The 18,491-nt window shown below is 41.4% G+C and overlaps 1 protein-coding gene across 1 annotated transcript in view; it reads right to left on the reverse strand.

The window, feature by feature from the left end:
• ano2b (anoctamin 2b) overlaps positions 1-18,491 on the reverse strand; it is a 65,389-nt gene that overhangs the window by 7,840 nt on the left and 39,058 nt on the right. The window contains exons 18-24 of the mRNA XM_070928625.1: positions 16,452-16,563; positions 16,108-16,165; positions 15,921-16,021; positions 12,165-12,307; positions 4,652-4,804; positions 3,673-3,725; positions 2,288-2,466 (exon numbers count right to left, since the gene is read on the reverse strand). Of these exons, the coding sequence (XP_070784726.1) occupies positions 2,288-2,466; positions 3,673-3,725; positions 4,652-4,804; positions 12,165-12,307; positions 15,921-16,021; positions 16,108-16,165; positions 16,452-16,563 (799 nt within the window). The remainder of the gene's footprint in view (positions 1-2,287; positions 2,467-3,672; positions 3,726-4,651; positions 4,805-12,164; positions 12,308-15,920; positions 16,022-16,107; positions 16,166-16,451; positions 16,564-18,491) is intronic.

Below are 18,491 nucleotides of genomic sequence, written 5' to 3' on the forward strand. Positions count from 1 at the left end.
AGTGCCTCTCCTCTGTGTTATTTCTACATCTTTCCCTGTTTCCTTATCCCTAGCTTCATCTTATCTTCTGTTCGGTGATAATATCCGCCACTCTCCATTCCATGCTTGGGTCCCAAAATTGACTGAGTCAGAAAGAAAGAAAGAAAGAAAGAAAGCAGTCAACTGTCTGGAGCATCTGACATAATTTGAATTACATACAGCGTTGAGTCATTTGCCTTGAGCCTGGAGGCGTTGACCACAACATAAGTCTGTACATACACTATACAGCACCAGACACACTGCAGACACACACAACCTTCTTGGAACATCTTCCAGCCTATTTCGTGCCTATAAGCATTCAAGGCCCGTCGTGTTTGGGACATGACGTACCACACTACATTGGCACAAAGACTGTATTCTTGCATTGTAATTCTCTGCTGTCTTATGTAACAGCAGGTTGGCCTCTGTGGGCGCCGGCATCCATGACCTTTTCCGCTACAGCGCTTTATATTGATATTATGAAAGAGATGCTTGCCACTGGCATGAGTGAAAATGCATAGAAGATACAATAGTGCACTGTCTTTTGGGGCTGATAGCATTGAGCTTCATTGGTGTTGTGACATTCCTTCTTGTTGTCTTAGCATTCAAAATGACTTATTACTGTTTGCGTGAAGGTGTGTGTGTCAGCCTTAACCCCATCGAGTCTGGAAACCAGATGGATCTGCAAGCTCATGTGTTATTTGCTCTGGCAGATGTGTCTGGCCCCCCTTCTGTTCAGGCAGATTTCCATCCAGCCTGATTCAGGTCGGGCCAATCACAATCATTTATCTAATATGGGGCGGGTTTAAGCACCTTTGAAGCATTTTCGTAAAAACCCAAGATGGCTGAATCCGCTATTATGTCAGTATTAAACGAACTGGACGGTAGTTCACGTTACGTACAAACGGTAAGTGTTGGCTTCTAAATCATGTCATGCCAAACGTTAAACTAGAAGCCATATGAATTGGATGTTGGAGCTAGCTACCTGGAAATCAAAAATGAACTGAGAGTTTGAACTGATAATTTGCAGTTGTGAATTGGTCTGGCAATGTCAGACTAAACCCCATCTGCATCTCCAACCAAACACTGTTACTCTGCAACCCGAACCGCTCAGCAACCGAGAGAAAAAGTTAATATTGTATCACTCGGTAGTTGCTGTGAGGACCAAGATAGCAGCGGAAAGCTCTCTGCTCCTTCACCTGCAAAACTCAGTGACAACATAGTGCTAAACTTACCTGTGGGTATTAAGTGGTTTAATTGTGAATCTAGGTTTAAAATAATACACATGGTTCAAACACTGAATTAGTGTAATCCAGGTCCACCATACAAGTTTTTCCCCTATTCCCCTCTTTGTTTATCTTTGGATACCCTTTCTCAAGCGATTAGATATCACTTATATATAACTTATATATAATGCATCAATCCTACTGTATATACACACCATTGAATATAAACACTATATGTTGCTTTATGCAGATGATATTTTATTATATGTATCCAATAATGAAATCTCAATTCCAATTACACTCACTTAAATTGAGCATTTTGGTACCTTGTCAGGATACAAAGCCAGCTGTGTTTTTAATTCTGCTGCCTTGGCTGCTTCACTACTTACTCAGCTATCACAAAAACAGACTCTCCTTGATTGCTTTATGGCAAAACACAGAAAAAGTGAAATATAGCTTCCAGTGTGAATGTAAGAAAGTGCAAATGTTATTCTAAAGGTTTGCTGGTATGAATAAAGGTTCGGTTGGAGATGGAAATCAGCTCCACGAATCACAGAAGAAACAGACACATCCTTCTGTCAAATGAAATGGATACTCGCCTTGAAATAAGCATGAAATTAGTAGATATTCGTTGTTGACACAGAGACTGAAGGAGAGTGTTCATGTATGTGGTAAGGTCAAAGTTATAAGCTATGACAAGTCAAGAGTAATGCTATTTTATCCACTTAAGACAAAATCCAGCCAAAATAAATCACTCTGATGTAAAAATAGATGAACTGACTGTTTTCTTGAACTGGCAGTAAAGAAAAAGCGAGGGGTGTGTGTGCAAATGAGTGCATGTGCATATAAGTGTGTGAATATTATCTATTTTTATTGACCAGGTGGCTATTTTTGCTAAATGAAATAATCACAATATTGTTTTTATCAGACTCCTTGAGCAGTCATTTGTATTTAACAACAGCAAATTATAACTTAAAAAAGTATTGTTTCTAATATATCTGTAACCTTTGGGTGTGGGCGTGTGTTTGTGTGTGTGTTTTTACCGGCAGACGGTGATGTCCCCGAGCTCAGAGCTCTGCGGTGCCGTGCCGGGTTTAAAATTGGACACGTTGAAGTAGGAGAGCGTGTGGTCAATGAAGCCGTGCATGGTGCCGGTCTGACTGAACATGTACTGGTAGACGAGCCGAGGGATGAAGTCTGATGTGAAGGAGATCACAAAGGCCTCCAGAGAGAAAGAGAGAGAGAGACAGACAGACAGACAGTGAAACATTTTTCTGTCATGAGCACTAATTAAAATTCACCAGAAGACAAGAAGCTAGAATATCTTCCTTCCCTTTTTTTAGTGAAAGAATTTAAAAGCACAGATGTTTAAAAGTTCTCGTAAACTACGTATTTTAGAGATATTTGAGTAATGCATTGAAATGTATTAATTTAGTAACATTAATAAAGTCTGTAGAACTGATACAAGTATGCAAGATATATGCACAAAAATTCTGCTCCCAGTTTTCCATTGCGTTGAAGCTCCCGGAGCGGCTCAAATGTGTCTATGTGTGTCCAATGCCCCATAGCTCTAAAATAAATAAAAACTCCTGCTGCTTGTTTTTCTGAATCCTCCACAAATCTGCTTAGTATTAAAAGTAAACGGAATAGGATTTGCTTAGCTGGCAAAGACAAATCCCGAGCAGAACTTTCCTGACTCCGGATCAGCATGTTAAGGTGTTTCAGACATGATTCCGAGATCTAACAAGGTCATGACAGATGACCTCTCAGAGCAAACTGAGAGGTTAAGTCTCTATTTAATTTCAACTGTTATTACTGTCAGCAATGGATAATTGAAAGTATGCGCAGGACACACACACACACACACAGCAGACCTGATGAAAGCGGGATTACGTGTCGAAATGTTCCAGCAGAGAAGTTCGAGGTCAGCGGCAAAGCACTGTTGTGTTATTCAATCTTTGTTAACCTTTGACCTCTATTCCTGTCCATGGTCTTTGAAGTTAATAAACTGACATTTCCATAAAAACTGTACAGTGTCAATATTATTCTTATTGAGTCAAACATGACATTAAAGCTTTTATTTTTATATATTGAACTTCCTGTGAAAAACCAGTGGAGTGCTCCCTTAATCTTTTTCTGTTTTGTGTTGTCTTTTCAATTTAAAATGCACTGGAGAGGCTGCTGGAGACTGACAGTCGCCTCAGTGAATGTCCTATTTGTTTACACTAATGTCTCCAAATTAAGTTAGCGCTGACTTATTGAAGTGTTAAAGTGCTTTCTGTGGGACCTTACAACAGCCACATTATGTACAGTACTAGAGTACGTGCTATAGAATACCTGCCTTCATGCATTTATTGTGCATATATCTGCCCTCATCACTAATGCAATGAGCAGGTAGTAAAAAGCGGGACATTGCATTAATACTTACATTTATAATGACTGAGAATTTTCCCATTCCACTCAGAATGTTGTACCATATACCTACAGAATGAAGAGCAAGCGAGAGACACAGGAGAGAGACTTGTCAGGAACATGGAAGACACAAGACAGAGGCTAGGGCCAAGCTAGCGGGTCAGTGAGGCTATACTTAGAATGCTAACATCGGCATGCTAACATGTGCAAAAGGACAATATTAACAAGCAGATTTTTACTATCTTCATCCTTACTTTAGCATGTTGGGATGCAAACATTTTCTAATTAGCACTAAACACAAAGGCTGATGTGAATACCATTTGCTTTATAGGCATTTAGTTATAAACCGAAGTACTGGACAAATGAAAATGTTGACCCGATGGTGGCGCTAGAGGTCAGGGTGATTACCAAAGTAATTGCAATTCATCCAGAGGGGGGCCATGAATGTCCATATAAAATTTAATGCAATCCATCCAATAGTTGTTGAGTTATTTCAGTCTGGACCAAAGTGGTGGGCCGGCCGTCAGACTGACAGACCGGCATTGCCATCACTACAGCATGCCAAAAGGGATTATTTTAGCTTATTGAATGTTACTAACATAATAATTATGTTATTATACATTACCCAGATGAGTTTTAAAGAGAAGGTCACAATACATTTAAATGCCACACAGGAAAATGTTACCATTCAACTGACTTACAGTGCGACCTTTTGGCTTAGTGAAAGCCTATGGGTGAATCAAAAATGCATAGAGGTCAAGTTGAAATGGAGGATGTTTTTCTGCTAATAAAAGATAACACTGAAGAGATATGAGCTATCAGCTGACAGCAACAACATGACTACACTGAACTGCTAAGTGGCGCCAGTTTGTAAACTTGCCTGAAGGCGCTGTTAACCCTGAAAACATTTAATCAGACTGGTTTCAGACTGCGATATTTACGAGTTATGTTCAGTGTTTGCCTTTTCCTTTCTTCCTTGTGTCACATCAGCTTACCAATGTCTTTAGCACGTACGGCGACTGGCCTGCGTAGCTCCGTAACAAACTTCTTGGCATCCAGTCTGATCTCAATGACGTTGTTGAGCAGAGCGAAGAGAGGAGCAAGCGGGAAGGAAGCCACGAACAGAGAGACGAAACCAAACTGGATGACTGGAGAAAAGAGATTAAGAATCTTCATGCTCATCATCATCAACATGCCGCAGTAGGTGTAGTGTTATTAAACATCAATATATACTTTTAAATTCATTTTGGTAATTTGGTCCAGGTGAATATGTATAATAGGCCTGTCATAAATATATGTTGTATAATTCAACAGATGAGACCATGGTGGGGACATGGTATTAGCATTTGGGTGTCTGGAAATGAAGGCCACATTTCCCATAATCCCCATTGCTCCAAGCCCCCTGTACACACACTTACACTGGCACAAGAATGTATGCTGTAAAACAGCAACATATGCACACAAGGCCAATAAAAAAAGACATGTTCAAATGAAAATTCTGTCATAATTATGCTGATGACATTCAAATGTGTATATCTATATCAAAAGTGAGTGTGGTCCCATAGCCTCCAGCTGCTATTGTCTTCACAAAGACTAGGAAAGCTGAGCGCATCAATCATGGAAATTCCAGTGCTGGAATTCACTTTATGGTGTCTTAAGGACATCTAGATAACCCAAGTTACAATTTTCTACCACAGGGCACAGGTTAAGCAAAGAGTTTCTTAAAGATTTTAACTGCAGTTCACGTCATACAAGTATGATCAGGTCTCACAACGTGTAAAAGACTACTGTCCTGCTGGAAACATTACAAAATAGTTTCCCTATCTGTTGCTGCCTTGCAGAACAGTTTACAGACAGTGGCAGTGGTTGGTTATCACTTTATTCTTTGTCCATCTTCATCTCAAAGCACGTCCGAGTTCGGTATTTTGAACTTAGGCCAACTGAAAAGGTTATGCTATGTAGGATACAATCTAACTTCCTGTGTTTCAAGCAGTGCTACTGTACAAGACGGCAGGTTTCTTTGTACACGCCACTTATAACCACTTATGTCAGACATTTCGGCTATTTGACAGCAATACCTTATGGAAGCTTTGATTGGACTTGTTATGTCCGATCAAAACCTCCATGAAGTAATGGTCAGGTAATATTTAAAAAAGTAACAGAAAGGACTCCATTGTAACTACTCATGTACTGCTTTACTTGGGGGAGCGCAAACAGTGTAACTAATAAAATAATTAGTAATGAATGCGTGGCTACTAGTTCAGAACTAATAAGGAACGACTTATGAAGAAAGTGGTTGTTATTCTGATTCACGGTTACTTATGAACTAATCAGCACCTAATGATTCATTAAAAGTTATTCAGGAACTACTCATTAACCATTCATTAACTGATGATCCGTTCCTCTCTCGTTCCTTAGTAACTACTCACATTTTTGTGTACCGTATTGTAAAGTTTTACCAAAATAACACATTTAAAATAAATACATTATTTAATATGTGTAATATTTTCCATCTGGCACAGAGTGCAGTGCAAGTCTTCAGATCGACCCTTTTCCGGCCGGGGCCACTGCAGCACCTGCAGCAACCCTTCTTCCCACAGCCCTGGCGAGAGGTTGACATTGTGAGAAAGGAATCAAACCTACAACATCGGAGGATCTTGTGACGTTTTAAACCACCACTAAGACGCCGTCAGATTGACATTCACGTCATTCGTCTGGTCAGGAGTCACACTGTCTGTCCCGGCTCGCTCTGTGGTTCAGATGATGCCTTTTAAGGTTAAACACTACACTGCACTGGCTAAACTGGGACTTTTTTATGTGTGCAGTGTGTGGAACTATGTGTGTATCTAAGCTGTATGCTTGTCTGTGTGTGTGTGTGTGTGTGTGTGTGTGTGTGTGTGTGTGTGTGTGTGTTATGTAAGTCAGTCTGATTAGATAACCCAGAGACACACTTAAACAGTAATTCAATAATCAGAATACTGAGTTCCTTAAAAGACTAGTCCAGACTTGAACAGGTCTTGTGCCTGGACACTTCCCTTCAGCTACAGGAAGGTCAGAGGTCAGCTGCAGTTAGGCAGTCTGGGCCTGGTGGAGAATGTCTGAGGACACTCCAGACACGGTGATAGTTTGCATACATAAAATGTTTGGTCTGTCAACCCACCGGGCTGCCCTTATTTTCTTGACTGAAAATTAGATTACAGAGCTGGGTTTGAGGTTTGACCACTAATTTCCAATTGAAAACTTAATAATAATAATAACACAATGCATGACATTTTTCTCTTTTTTTTTTTTATCAGATTCCTGGCTATAAACTATATGATACCGACTGTTCCTGAGATACAACAGAAAAATGTAAATCAACTGACTGTGCATGAATTTGTGTGTGTCTGCGTTTGAGTTCATCAATACGGGTACAGCAGCTTCCACCGTGACAGAGATTTATCCTCCTCAGTTGAATTCCTGTGAGGCGGGTTGAAGTTGTTCGCATTTCATATTATTCCCAGAATAAATGTAGAGATGGCATCAAGTCTGATTAGTCGGACAATGTAGAAACAGGGCTGATCCCAGGCCAGTGAGCCATTTATATAAGCTTTATCACATTATTGCTCCTATGAACTCTTCTTTTGGGTTGATCAATAAATGATCAAAACAGCATCCACCTGCTTCCTAAGGAAACATGAGAAAGACGAGGCAGTTGGCCTGACTTTGGCTGATGTTCAGGCTCTGATCAGAGCAGTGGAACTTTAGCAGTGTGGGAACGGGGATTTCCAGTGAGCCGGAGACTGACGGCTTCACCTCGGGACGCCACGCTGAGACAAAGAGCGGCGAGGAAGAGAATACGACAGTGGAGCGGCGAACGCTACAGGGCAAGCTTAGAATAACCTCGCCATCTACCTGAGCCGAGGTTGACGGGTTCGAGGCTGGCACAAACAAGACACACACACACACACCTGAACACAAATACATACACGACGCACAGTTACACACACACACACACACAAAAATAATGAATGAGTTAACACAAACCCAGAACTACCCATTCACACACTAACAGCTATGTGTGAGTGTGTGTTCGCATGTAGACCTCAGACATATCTGACATTCCTTGCTGTGCCCTGCAGCGACATCAGCTCAGTCTTCTTTCTGTTTTTCTCTCCGTCAACCCTCCTCCCACCTCCCTCCGTCCTCCCTCCGTATCACACGAAATCTCCACATTATCATATAACGGCAGGGCTGACTGTTCTGAACTCTGGAAGGAGCTGACACAGGTCTCGATTCCACCAAACGCTACAGGTAGCAGCTATGAGTCTTTTACAGGCTTCCAGGCTTGTTTGGACCTCACATTTATAGGAATATTTCCCACACAGAACACATCAACATTTTGCCAACACAACTTGTCTTGCTCTTTACAGTTTCACCAAAATCTCCATGCTTTTTTTATGGCTTTGACCTCAGAGCACCATGTAGCCAGTTTTACTGGTTCACATACAGATGTTGCTCATTTCTAAAGTCCAGCTTGTTGCTGCATGTTTGCCAAACTGCTGCTGTTCTTTGATTCCATCAACCGGGAGGAAATTCTCAGAAGCATCGAGCTGTGTGGCCATATCAGCTGTCAGCTGTTTGTCTTTATGAATGAGTCTCTTTGTTTTGATCATTTTTGATTTTGAATATACATTTATCTGCTGTATGTATCTCTATTAAGAATATTTTGGCTTTTATTCTCTCTGTTCAATTAATGTATTCACACCTTGAAGCAGATATTTTCACATTCAGTTGCCAGTTTTTCCTGATTAAACAAAATGTATCAACCAATCAATTATTAAAGGGGATTCTGGGGTCCCTAATTGGTTAATGGACATTCTAGTCAAAATGTCAAGCATGAATGAACCTTTGTACCTCGGCCATTAGATATCATCAGTGTCCTTCCTGTTGTGTTGCACCTGTGTCTTCAAATCAGAGATGCATTATGGACATAAAAGCTCACTCATGGTTCTGATGAGCTGCAGTTTCATCATTAATGTTGGCTAAAAAGCAGAAATCCTCCTAATTTTTAATTCTAAATTTCAATTCTGTCACTCCTCTCTGTACTTTTACAAATCTCATCAGTCAGGTTATTGACCCAGTGTTGTTGTTGTTGAGGAGCCATGTTAACATGTTGACTTCACTGAACAGCTGTGTTATCAGCGTGGCGCCACCAACTCTCTGTAAGAGCAGCTACAGAGTGTAAAACATTAAAGATCTCGAGATAATGTGCAAAATGACAATTCACACAGCGCTGTGGGTACCTTTTCTTATTTAATCCACTCTGTTGTTCTCGCTTCTTTAAATATAAACTAGATTGAAGACATTTCATGGGAAAGACAGACGCTCCCATTCTTCAAGGGTTTAAATCAGCAAAATACATGTTCTGCTTATTGTTCCTTCTCTTGGATGTTTTACCTTCACTGTGCAGAACTCAGAGTTTGACACTAGAAGGCTGCTTTCACAGTGTTTACGTAAGATGTCAGTTTAACACGCATACGTACAAAATGATTTTGTGACATTACACATTTTTGTGACATTGGAAGCCAACCATTGGCCAATACTTAAACAGCCTCCAGCGCGTATACACTGAGAATGGACTTTTCAGTGAAGCCGGACACATCTTGTTTCCTGCAGTTAAACCTTTGATATTTATTTTTTATATTTTATTTGCATATTCACAGATTACAGATTTTTCACTGAGGGAGGACTAGCTATCATTTTTAATGGGGTAACTGAAATTCCTGTGTATAAAAAAACATATAATTTAAAATTTTCAGTCCAGCTATTCTTCATCAAATCTTATGGCCCCAAGAAAAGTTGTGCCTGAGCAGGTGTTGGTTTGTTATGACTGCAGTTGGTTGTAATAATACAACTGGCTTGCAGCTGTGAATGTGCGTGTGCATGTGCGTCCGTACCCACTGACATAACAACCCAACACCTGTAGCTTTTTACCAGCACCGTATAATAACTTTCCCCTCACAGGCAGTGAATCAGTCAGCTTTTACTGGCACTAAAACTGTCCCTCCTTTAAACGATTTCACCTACGAATGACCTTAAAAATGACGTTTAGCACACTAACACAATTTACAGAAATATGTAGAAAACTAAGAATAATCTTATTTATTTATTCTTTTTTTAGCATTTTCTTCCGAGTTTAATGCATCTCACATTTTTGTTATTACAATTGTTACAAGTGACTTCCCATCTTTGAATTTCCACCTCATGTTATCTCTGTTTTCTTTGTCAGGATGAAACTTTATCAGCCTCTGGATACTATTTGATTTACAGGGTTTTTTGTCGTTTTATTTGTGCCAACAACAGTAAAGACAGACTGGTAGTTCCAAGCCGGGGTACTGCCAGTTTTCCACAGAGGGTCTGAGTTCACTAATAAAAAAAGTGAAGTAAAAATTTAAAGGTTTTCCGTGACTGTTTTCTTCTCCAGTTGGACCCACCATTTATTGCAACAAATGTATGAACACAAGTTGGACACTGTGCTGCATTTAGTCAAATATGTAAATATTTATCATAACCCCTCGAAATTAACTTCAATTCAGTGGTGGAAGACGTACTCAGATCTTAGAAGTAGCAATACTACACAGTAGAAATACTCAAGTAAAAGTCCTGCAGTCCTGCAGTATGAGCGTCAAAATATATTTAAAGTACCAAAAGTACTCATCATGCCGAATGGCCCATTCAGAATAATGTATGCAATATTGTAGGATTATGATTATTGATGCATTCATGTGTCAATCACTTTAGTGTTGCTGCTGGTAAAGTTGGAGCAAATTTTAGCCACATTAAATACTGCTGGGTAGTGGATTTCCCCTCGAGGGTCTTAATCTATAATAATACATCATGATTTATTTGTTGGTTATATTTTTTATTATTAATCTTTATTACTATTAACTAACTATTATTTACAAAGTAACTAGTAAGTTTTTAAATAAGTGTAATGGAGTAAAAAGTATAAAGTTTCCTTCTGAAATCTGGTGAAGTAGAAGTAGAAAGTACATAGTACAGTGCAGTAAATAAATATACTCAAGTAAAGTAAAAGTACCTCAATCTCCACCACTGATTACAGATCTTTAAAAGCTCCCTCTGCAGCATGAGTCGTTCTGGACTTACTTCTTTAGGCTCCCACAAAGCTACAGAAGCCTCTCTGAGAGGCACTGGAAACAGTGGGGGTGAATTAAACTGAAAGCCAGTCAGAATAACGTGTCACTTGCTAATTACTTTCTGAATATCAACCATGTCGATTTGAATACACAGCAGAGATTGATTTTGCATGAGGGAGGAAAAACCTTTGATGTGTGCATCTCCTGTGTTTATGTGCTTTGGCTTGTGATGGACATGAACGTACGTTGTTTGTCGGTGCCTCACAAATGACTTTACAAGAATTATTTTTATGACCCTTTGCTGATCTACCATTGCTATGGTTACGGTTTGATTAGGCTCAGGCACAACAATATGGGGCGTTTTTCCATCTTTATCCAAGAGCATGGTCTTTCAACTTGAGAGCATGACTTATCTTTAATAAAAGGACAGTTAATATATATACCAGCACCCGTAATTGGCTCTTGCGTGAAGATACACATGTTTAAGGTTAGGAAAAGATCATAGTTAGGGTAAAAGAAACCTGCTGATTAAGGAAATGATTGCAGTCATGGCTGAAACAAAACAATGATGAGTGTTGGAAGAAAACAGGAGACGATCTCCCGTGACAAAGTCACATGCTTTGTTGGCATACACCCCAACCTCATTACTTGCTCCTGACAGACAAGAGTCATAAATCACGTCTCTTGAAGAGGTCCTTATTAGGTCAACGCAAGCCTGGGTCGTTTACGGCATTTCAGCATCTGACAAATGCTGTGGGACGGCCTTGATGTATGTGTTGTGTGTGTGTGTTTCTAACTTAGGATACCTTCGGGGACATTTAAGACTAAAGACCAGTTAATTGGGGGCGGCTTGTCCAATTGGGAACAAAAGCCGTGTCCCCAGTTTGGAAAAGGCAGATTTTTGGGTCAGTGGTTGAGGTTAGGGTTAGGGCAAGGCTCCAGGAAATTCATGTAAGTCTATTTAATGTCCCCAAATGTGACCTAAGTGTCTGTGTCTGTGTGTGTGTGTGTGTGAGCAGATATTACTAATGTTGTGGCCACAAACATCTGTTTACAGAGTCACATTGCGGGGACTTGCCTTCCTTGTGGGGACAAAATGCGAGTTCCCATAATGTCTATCATAAAATTTAGTTAGGGTTAGGTTTAGTCACGTAGTTGTTATGGTTACAATTAGGGTTAGTCTCCTGGTAATGAATGTAAGTCATGTCCCCGTAATGTCCCCGAGAGTAATGGAAACGCGACTGTGTGCGCGCGTGTGTGTGTGTGTGTGTGTGTGTGTGTGTGTGTGTGTGTGTGTGTGTGTGTGTGTGTGTGTGTGTGTGTGTGTGTGTGTGTGTGTGTGTGTGTGTGTGTATGCATACAGACTCACTCATCTCCATGTATTCAGGCGTGAGGCCTTCAAAGGGAGCCAGGGCGTAGTCCAGGTTCCACTGCTGTGGAGGCCTCTCCTCCTCTCTCTCCTTCTCTGCTGATCCTTTATCCTTTATCGCACGCACCAGTTTCTTCAACTTCCTGTCAGGATGGAGGGAGAGGTGGAGGAGAAGGTGAGGAGAGGAAGGCAACAAAAGATTCATGGTAAGACTTAATAATTACGTATTGACGGTGTGTGTGTGTGTCCCCTGAAAGTTGGATAGTTTCATATTCTAGCGGCTTTAACAGAACAATTAATTGTTCTTCATATCCAACATGGTGGTACAGAGATATATTTGTTGCTGTTGGCAGGTTAAATTGTATTTATTATTAAATTTGGTAATTCTTTATCAAAGCTAAAATGCTGCGCTTGGTACCTTTACTGCTGTTGGAGGACCACATTTCAAATCCTGATTCCAATGAAAAAGAAATGTGTCTCCCAAACAAATAAACTACCGGTATTTACTTTACAAGCCACTGTTTTTAGTTTGTGAACGCAAAGCAGGGCGGTGCTGCTGTATGGAATGTGTACTCAGTAAACTTTCCCTGGAACAACACAGATTGACACCGTCTCTGCTCGTGAAACATAATACACAAACAAGTAGTTACACAGGTAAAGAAAAAACTAAACTAACAGCCAGAAGCGGACTGTTTTCAAAGAAACGCGGACACTTCTGAAGAAAGCAACCAGCAGATTGGCATTGAACTGAAACCTGAAGCTGTGTGATGCTGACAAACTGCTGGGAAGCACAGTAGGAGAGCAGAGAGAGCCGGGCACAGAGTTTTATCTGTTTCCGTAAGCACATGCCTTGGTGTAAATAATACCCACTCACAGCATGTGTGTGCATGTACAGTACATGTGCATATGTACCTGTAGTGTGTCCATATGCACAGTACATGTGTACATGTCAAATTATGCATGTACAACTGTGTGAATGCACTTGTGTGTGACAGTGTGCAGAAGTATTGCTGTGTATGCGTGCGGTTGTGTATGTGACTATGTGTACTACTTGAAAAAAAACCTAATAAAAGCAGCTAAATGCTTGACTGCATTATTTATGTGGTTATCACTCTCTCTCTCTCACACACACACACACACACACACACACACACACACACACACACACACACACACACACACACACACACACACACACACACACACACACACACACACACACACACACACACACACACACACACACACACACAAGGGAGTTACAGATGGTACGGCACATTCAAGGAGGCAGTAAACACATAAATGTTTACTGTCCTTTAAACACACACAGTAGATGTAGACACATGTCCACACTCACATGCCTTTTCTATTTGAGTACACAGACACACTCCACACACTCCACACACACTGTCATGCTACTGGTATTGGTCTGAAAGGAGATTTGAGGTTTCTGATGTAGGTCAGGACTCTCTCACTCTCTCTCTCTCTGAACGTTTAATGTATGTTTCTACCTCGTTCACCCCTTTTCTCTCTTTCTACTGCCAGCTGATGTCATGACTGGTCATATATCTCGTGAAAAATGCAAGGCATTCCTCAAAAATGTAACCAGACTTTCCATTGGATAATGAGCCAGTTAATATAATGATAATTTGCAACTTTTAGCTGTGTTACATTGATGACAAGCTAAAGACCTAGATATTTTTTTGGTGTTTTATAACTTCAACTCCTGACAATCAATATTGGACTTACAGTCATCAGGTGGCCAGAACCATGACTCCAAATGGGATGATAATGTTGCAGCGGGTAGCTGCTTGATGTGTAATTAGGCAATTGTTTTCCAGGTAAACCATATCTACTATCATTTGGTCAGCATTTTGGGCCTTTGTTTTTGTGAATCTGTTTTAGTATTTTTTTCCTGCCCCCTAGTGGTCAAAATCACTTAATACAATTATATTTTGGCAAATTAGAACCATTGGAAGTATGCCGAATTAGCTATTAGCAGTGCCTGTTTGCAATGTACCCATGGATGTACATAACATCTATCACTGGATTTCTTTGATACTGAAGAAAACTTAAAAACATGATGATTCTCAGGCAAGTTCTGGAATTGTAAGGAGCATCTTTTTTTAATGATCTGTAAGTGTATTTATGGACTTGCAATGGACATCAGAGATATTATATATCCTTGAGGAAATATAAGTCAAACTGAATCTAAATGTGTACGTGTACCATGTCTGTTTGTTTGTTGGCACTGTTGTTTAGAACTGAATTAAGACACAGAGAAGTATGATTTTTGATGCAAACTGGTGCAATCGTGCAATAAACATTTGAAAGTACTTTAATTTCCTCCATGAGCTGTGTTTCACAGCCATCGCTGCTGTAACCGCTGACTGTGTTGAAAAGTGGGCCAAATCAGCGGGCAAAACAACAAGAACTAACTTCCCATTATTTTTAGAACACTGGCATGCACCTGTCCCTTTCACCTCACACAGTATCAGCGTGTTCAGTGTGAAAACCTCTGTGATATACTTCCACACACACAAACTGTGCCCCAATTCCGGGGCTGCATGCTTTGAAGTCCGCATTTCAAACCTCAACACATCACAGTGAGTCATCAGGACTGTCCTGTCCTGAAGGCTCCTCCAAATGCAGCAAAAACACACCCTTCTTTTATAATTCAACAGGCCGTGACTGTTGTGCAGCAGTCACACTTTTGGTCTCTGTGGGTGGGAGCTCAGAATGACGCTGCTGTGAAGTCTCCATAGACCTGAATCCTGTTTGGGAGGATGTTTACATCCAGCTAACCAGCCTTCTGTCTTCTGAAGGATACACCTCTGTTGTTTCTATGAAGGATACAGCCCCTGGGAACCTGCTAAGGTGTGCTTTAGGGAGTTAGCCAGCCCCAGTGAAGTTTACAAGACATTAAAATGGCCCTTTCTTATCTGCATCAGAACCATAAATCAAAATAATACTACTGTTCCAAAAGAAAAACATCTTCCAACTCATGCACAAGTCAGTTGAAGTTGTTTAATGTTACTAATTCAAAGTCATTTCTAACCATGTCTGTCATATTTAAATATTATTAGACACAAACACTATAAGATTGGGTCAGACTCTTTAAACTAACCCTTTACAGGTTAGTTCTGAATCATGTCCAATTTCTTAAACCTGTGAAAACACTTTAAGTACTTCCTGCACTCAGCGGCTGCAGAGATTCCCCATAAAACCACACACTGGCCCACAGTATAAGACTGTGGTTTTACTGGTCGGCTCCTAGGTGTGAAAACTTTGAAGCAGATGAGTGAATGGTATGTAGATGGTATGATGGTATGCACCATGGCTCGCAGATCCCTCGGGATGTCCTGCAGAAACCACGGCGTTTGATGAGACTCAGGTCAGGAGGTCAAGCTGCGCTTACAGCAACAGTAACATTGCAGCCTGAAGTCAAAAGGCACCTCTGTTGTGTGACAGTTGTTAAAAACAGAGATGACCTCTGACCTTCTGGGATTTAAAGCACCACTGTACAGACATGGGAGGAATGTTATTAGAACAAGAAAGGGGAGCGGGAAGCTTGTAAGGGTTTGATAGTATATGTAGGTATGTGTGTCAGGTTGTCATTAGACAAAATATCTGATCTTATCTTTTGACTCTGTTATTTGCTCTTCTTCATTCCATGTATCCAGACGTAAAAAAATAAATAAATCCAAACTTTGTACAAAGTGCGCGCACACAGAAAAAGGAAAGCAGTCTACTTACGGGATGCCGATCTCAAAGATGTTGTTCTGGATGAGCTGCTTTCCCAGCATGATGATGCTGAGCTGAATGCACAGCTCAATGAGGCAGCCTCCTGGAGCACACTGAGGGAGACACACACTTCATCACTTTGTGTTTCACTTATTCAGCCAAATGGAAAGAAACACAGGCACGAAGTTGGGTAACAAACCTCTTCCATCCGATAATCATTAAAGACGTACACGTAATTTCCAGGTCGACCAGCAAACCTGCGAAAACACACGAACCCAGATAAGGACAGAGAGGTTTCACCCGGATGTAAACAGTTGTGTTATGGCATCAAGTGTGATCCAGGTGAAATGCAAACTGCATATCGTCACTGTCCACATCAACTGAAGAATAAAAAGTTCCATTACGGTTTGAGAAAACTCTTCTTATTAAGCTAAATAAACCCTGAAAAATGTATTGTCACAAAGCTGCAACAAGGCTTTTTTGGATTTATATGGTTTTCACAGGAAGGCAATGCGCACACACACACGCAGAAATGGGACTTACCGTCCCTTGAAGAAAGCTACGTAGAAGATGGGTGCGTATGCGTTCATGAACTTGAGCAAGAAGGCTTTCAGGATGAGACGCTCCTCAAAGTTGGTTTCTGTTTTGGGAATCTCTGAAAAACAGTTGAAGTGAGACTGTAAGAAAGACTTGGTGTTGTTTTGTGAGGTCAGAGGACAGCAAGGAGGCCAGGGAGGGAAGGAGAGCATGTTAAACGGCAGATGAAATGGAACGTAGTGCATGTACAATATATTAGGTTTGGTTAACATTGTATTTTATAAATGGGTGTTACATCTTTTTCACACTGGTTTTCTACAGTCTCTTTAGTCCATGGTGAGGACACGAGCCCTCTGAGTCTGCTCTGAGAAAAGAGGTGATTCTGTCAGTCTGACTCTTGGATTTGGAGTTACAACATAATCACTGTGCTGGAAGTAGGTTAAAATACTGGCACTTTTCACATGTCAGTCAGTCAGTCAGTCAGTCAGTCAGTCAGTCAGTCAGTCAGTCAGTCAGTCAGTCAGTCAGTCAGTCAGTCAGTCAGTCAGTCAGTCAGTCAGTCAGTCAGTCAGTCAGTCAGTCAGTCAGTCAGTCAGTCAGTCAGTCAGTCAGTCAGTCAGTCAGTCAGTCAGTCAGTCAGTCAGTCAGTCAGTCAGTCAGTCAGTCAGTCAGTCAGTCAGTCAGTCAGTCAGTCAGTCAGTCAGTCAGTCAGTCAGTCAGTCAGTCAGTCAGTCAGTCAGTCAGTCAGTCAGTCAGTCAGTCAGTCAGTCAGTCAGTCAGTCAGTCAGTCAGTCAGTCAGTCAGTCAGTCAGTCAGTCAGTCAGTCAGTCAGTCAGTCAGTCAGTCAGTCAGTCAGTCAGTCAGTCAGTCAGTCAGTCAGTCAGTCAGTCAGTCAGTCAGTCAGTCAGTCAGTCAGTCAGTCAGTCAGTCAGTCAGTCAGTCAGTCAGTCAGTCAGTCAGTCAGTCAGTCAGTCAGTCAGTCAGTCAGTCAGTCAGTCAGTCAGTCAGTCAGTCAGTCAGTCAGTCAGTCAGTCAGTCAGTCAGTCAGTCAGTCAGTCAGTCAGTCAGTCAGTCAGTCAGTCAGTCAGTCAGTCAGTCAGTCAGTCAGTCAGTCAGTCAGTCAGTCAGTCAGTCAGTCAGTCAGTCAGTCAGTCAGTCAGTCAGTCAGTCAGTCAGTCAGTCAGTCAGTCAGTCAGTCAGTCAGTCAGTCAGTCAGTCAGTCAGTCAGTCAGTCAGTCAGTCAGTCAGTCAGTCAGTCAGTCAGTCAGTCAGTCAGTCAGTCAGTCAGTCAGTCAGTCAGTCAGTCAGTCAGTCAGTCAGTCAGTCAGTCAGTCAGTCAGTCAGTCAGTCAGTCAGTCAGTCAGTCAGTCAGTCAGTCAGTCAGTCAGTCAGTCAGTCAGTCAGTCAGTCAGTCAGTCAGTCAGTCAGTCAGTCAGTCAGTCAGTCAGTCAGTCAGTCAGTCAGTCAGTCAGTCAGTCAGTCAGTCAGTCAGTCAGTCAGTCAGTCAGTCAGTCAGTCAGTCAGTCAGTCAGTCAGTCAGTCAGTCAGTCAGTCAGTCAGTCAGTCAGTCAGTCAGTCAGTCAGTCAGTCAGTCAGTCAGTCAGTCAGTCAGTCAGTCAGTCAGTCAGTCAGTCAGTCAGTCAGTCAGTCAGTCAGTCAGTCAGTCAGTCAGTCAGTCAGTCAGTCAGTCAGTCAGTCAGTCAGTCAGTCAGTCAGTCAGTCAGTCAGTCAGTCAGTCAGTCAGTCAGTCAGTCAGTCAGTCAGTCAGTCAGTCAGTCAGTCAGTCAGTCAGTCAGTCAGTCAGTCAGTCAGTCAGTCAGTCAGTCAGTCAGTCAGTCAGTCAGTCAGTCAGTCAGTCAGTCAGTCAGTCAGTCAGTCAGTCAGTCAGTCAGTCAGTCAGTCAGTCAGTCAGTCAGTCAGTCAGTCAGTCAGTCAGTCAGTCAGTCAGTCAGTCAGTCAGTCAGTCAGTCAGTCAGTCAGTCAGTCAGTCAGTCAGTCAGTCAGTCAGTCAGTCAGTCAGTCAGTCAGTCAGTCAGTCAGTCAGTC

Source organism: Enoplosus armatus, chromosome 22 (genome assembly GCF_043641665.1).
Source record: "Enoplosus armatus isolate fEnoArm2 chromosome 22, fEnoArm2.hap1, whole genome shotgun sequence".
Lineage (NCBI taxonomy): Eukaryota > Metazoa > Chordata > Actinopteri > Centrarchiformes > Enoplosidae > Enoplosus > Enoplosus armatus.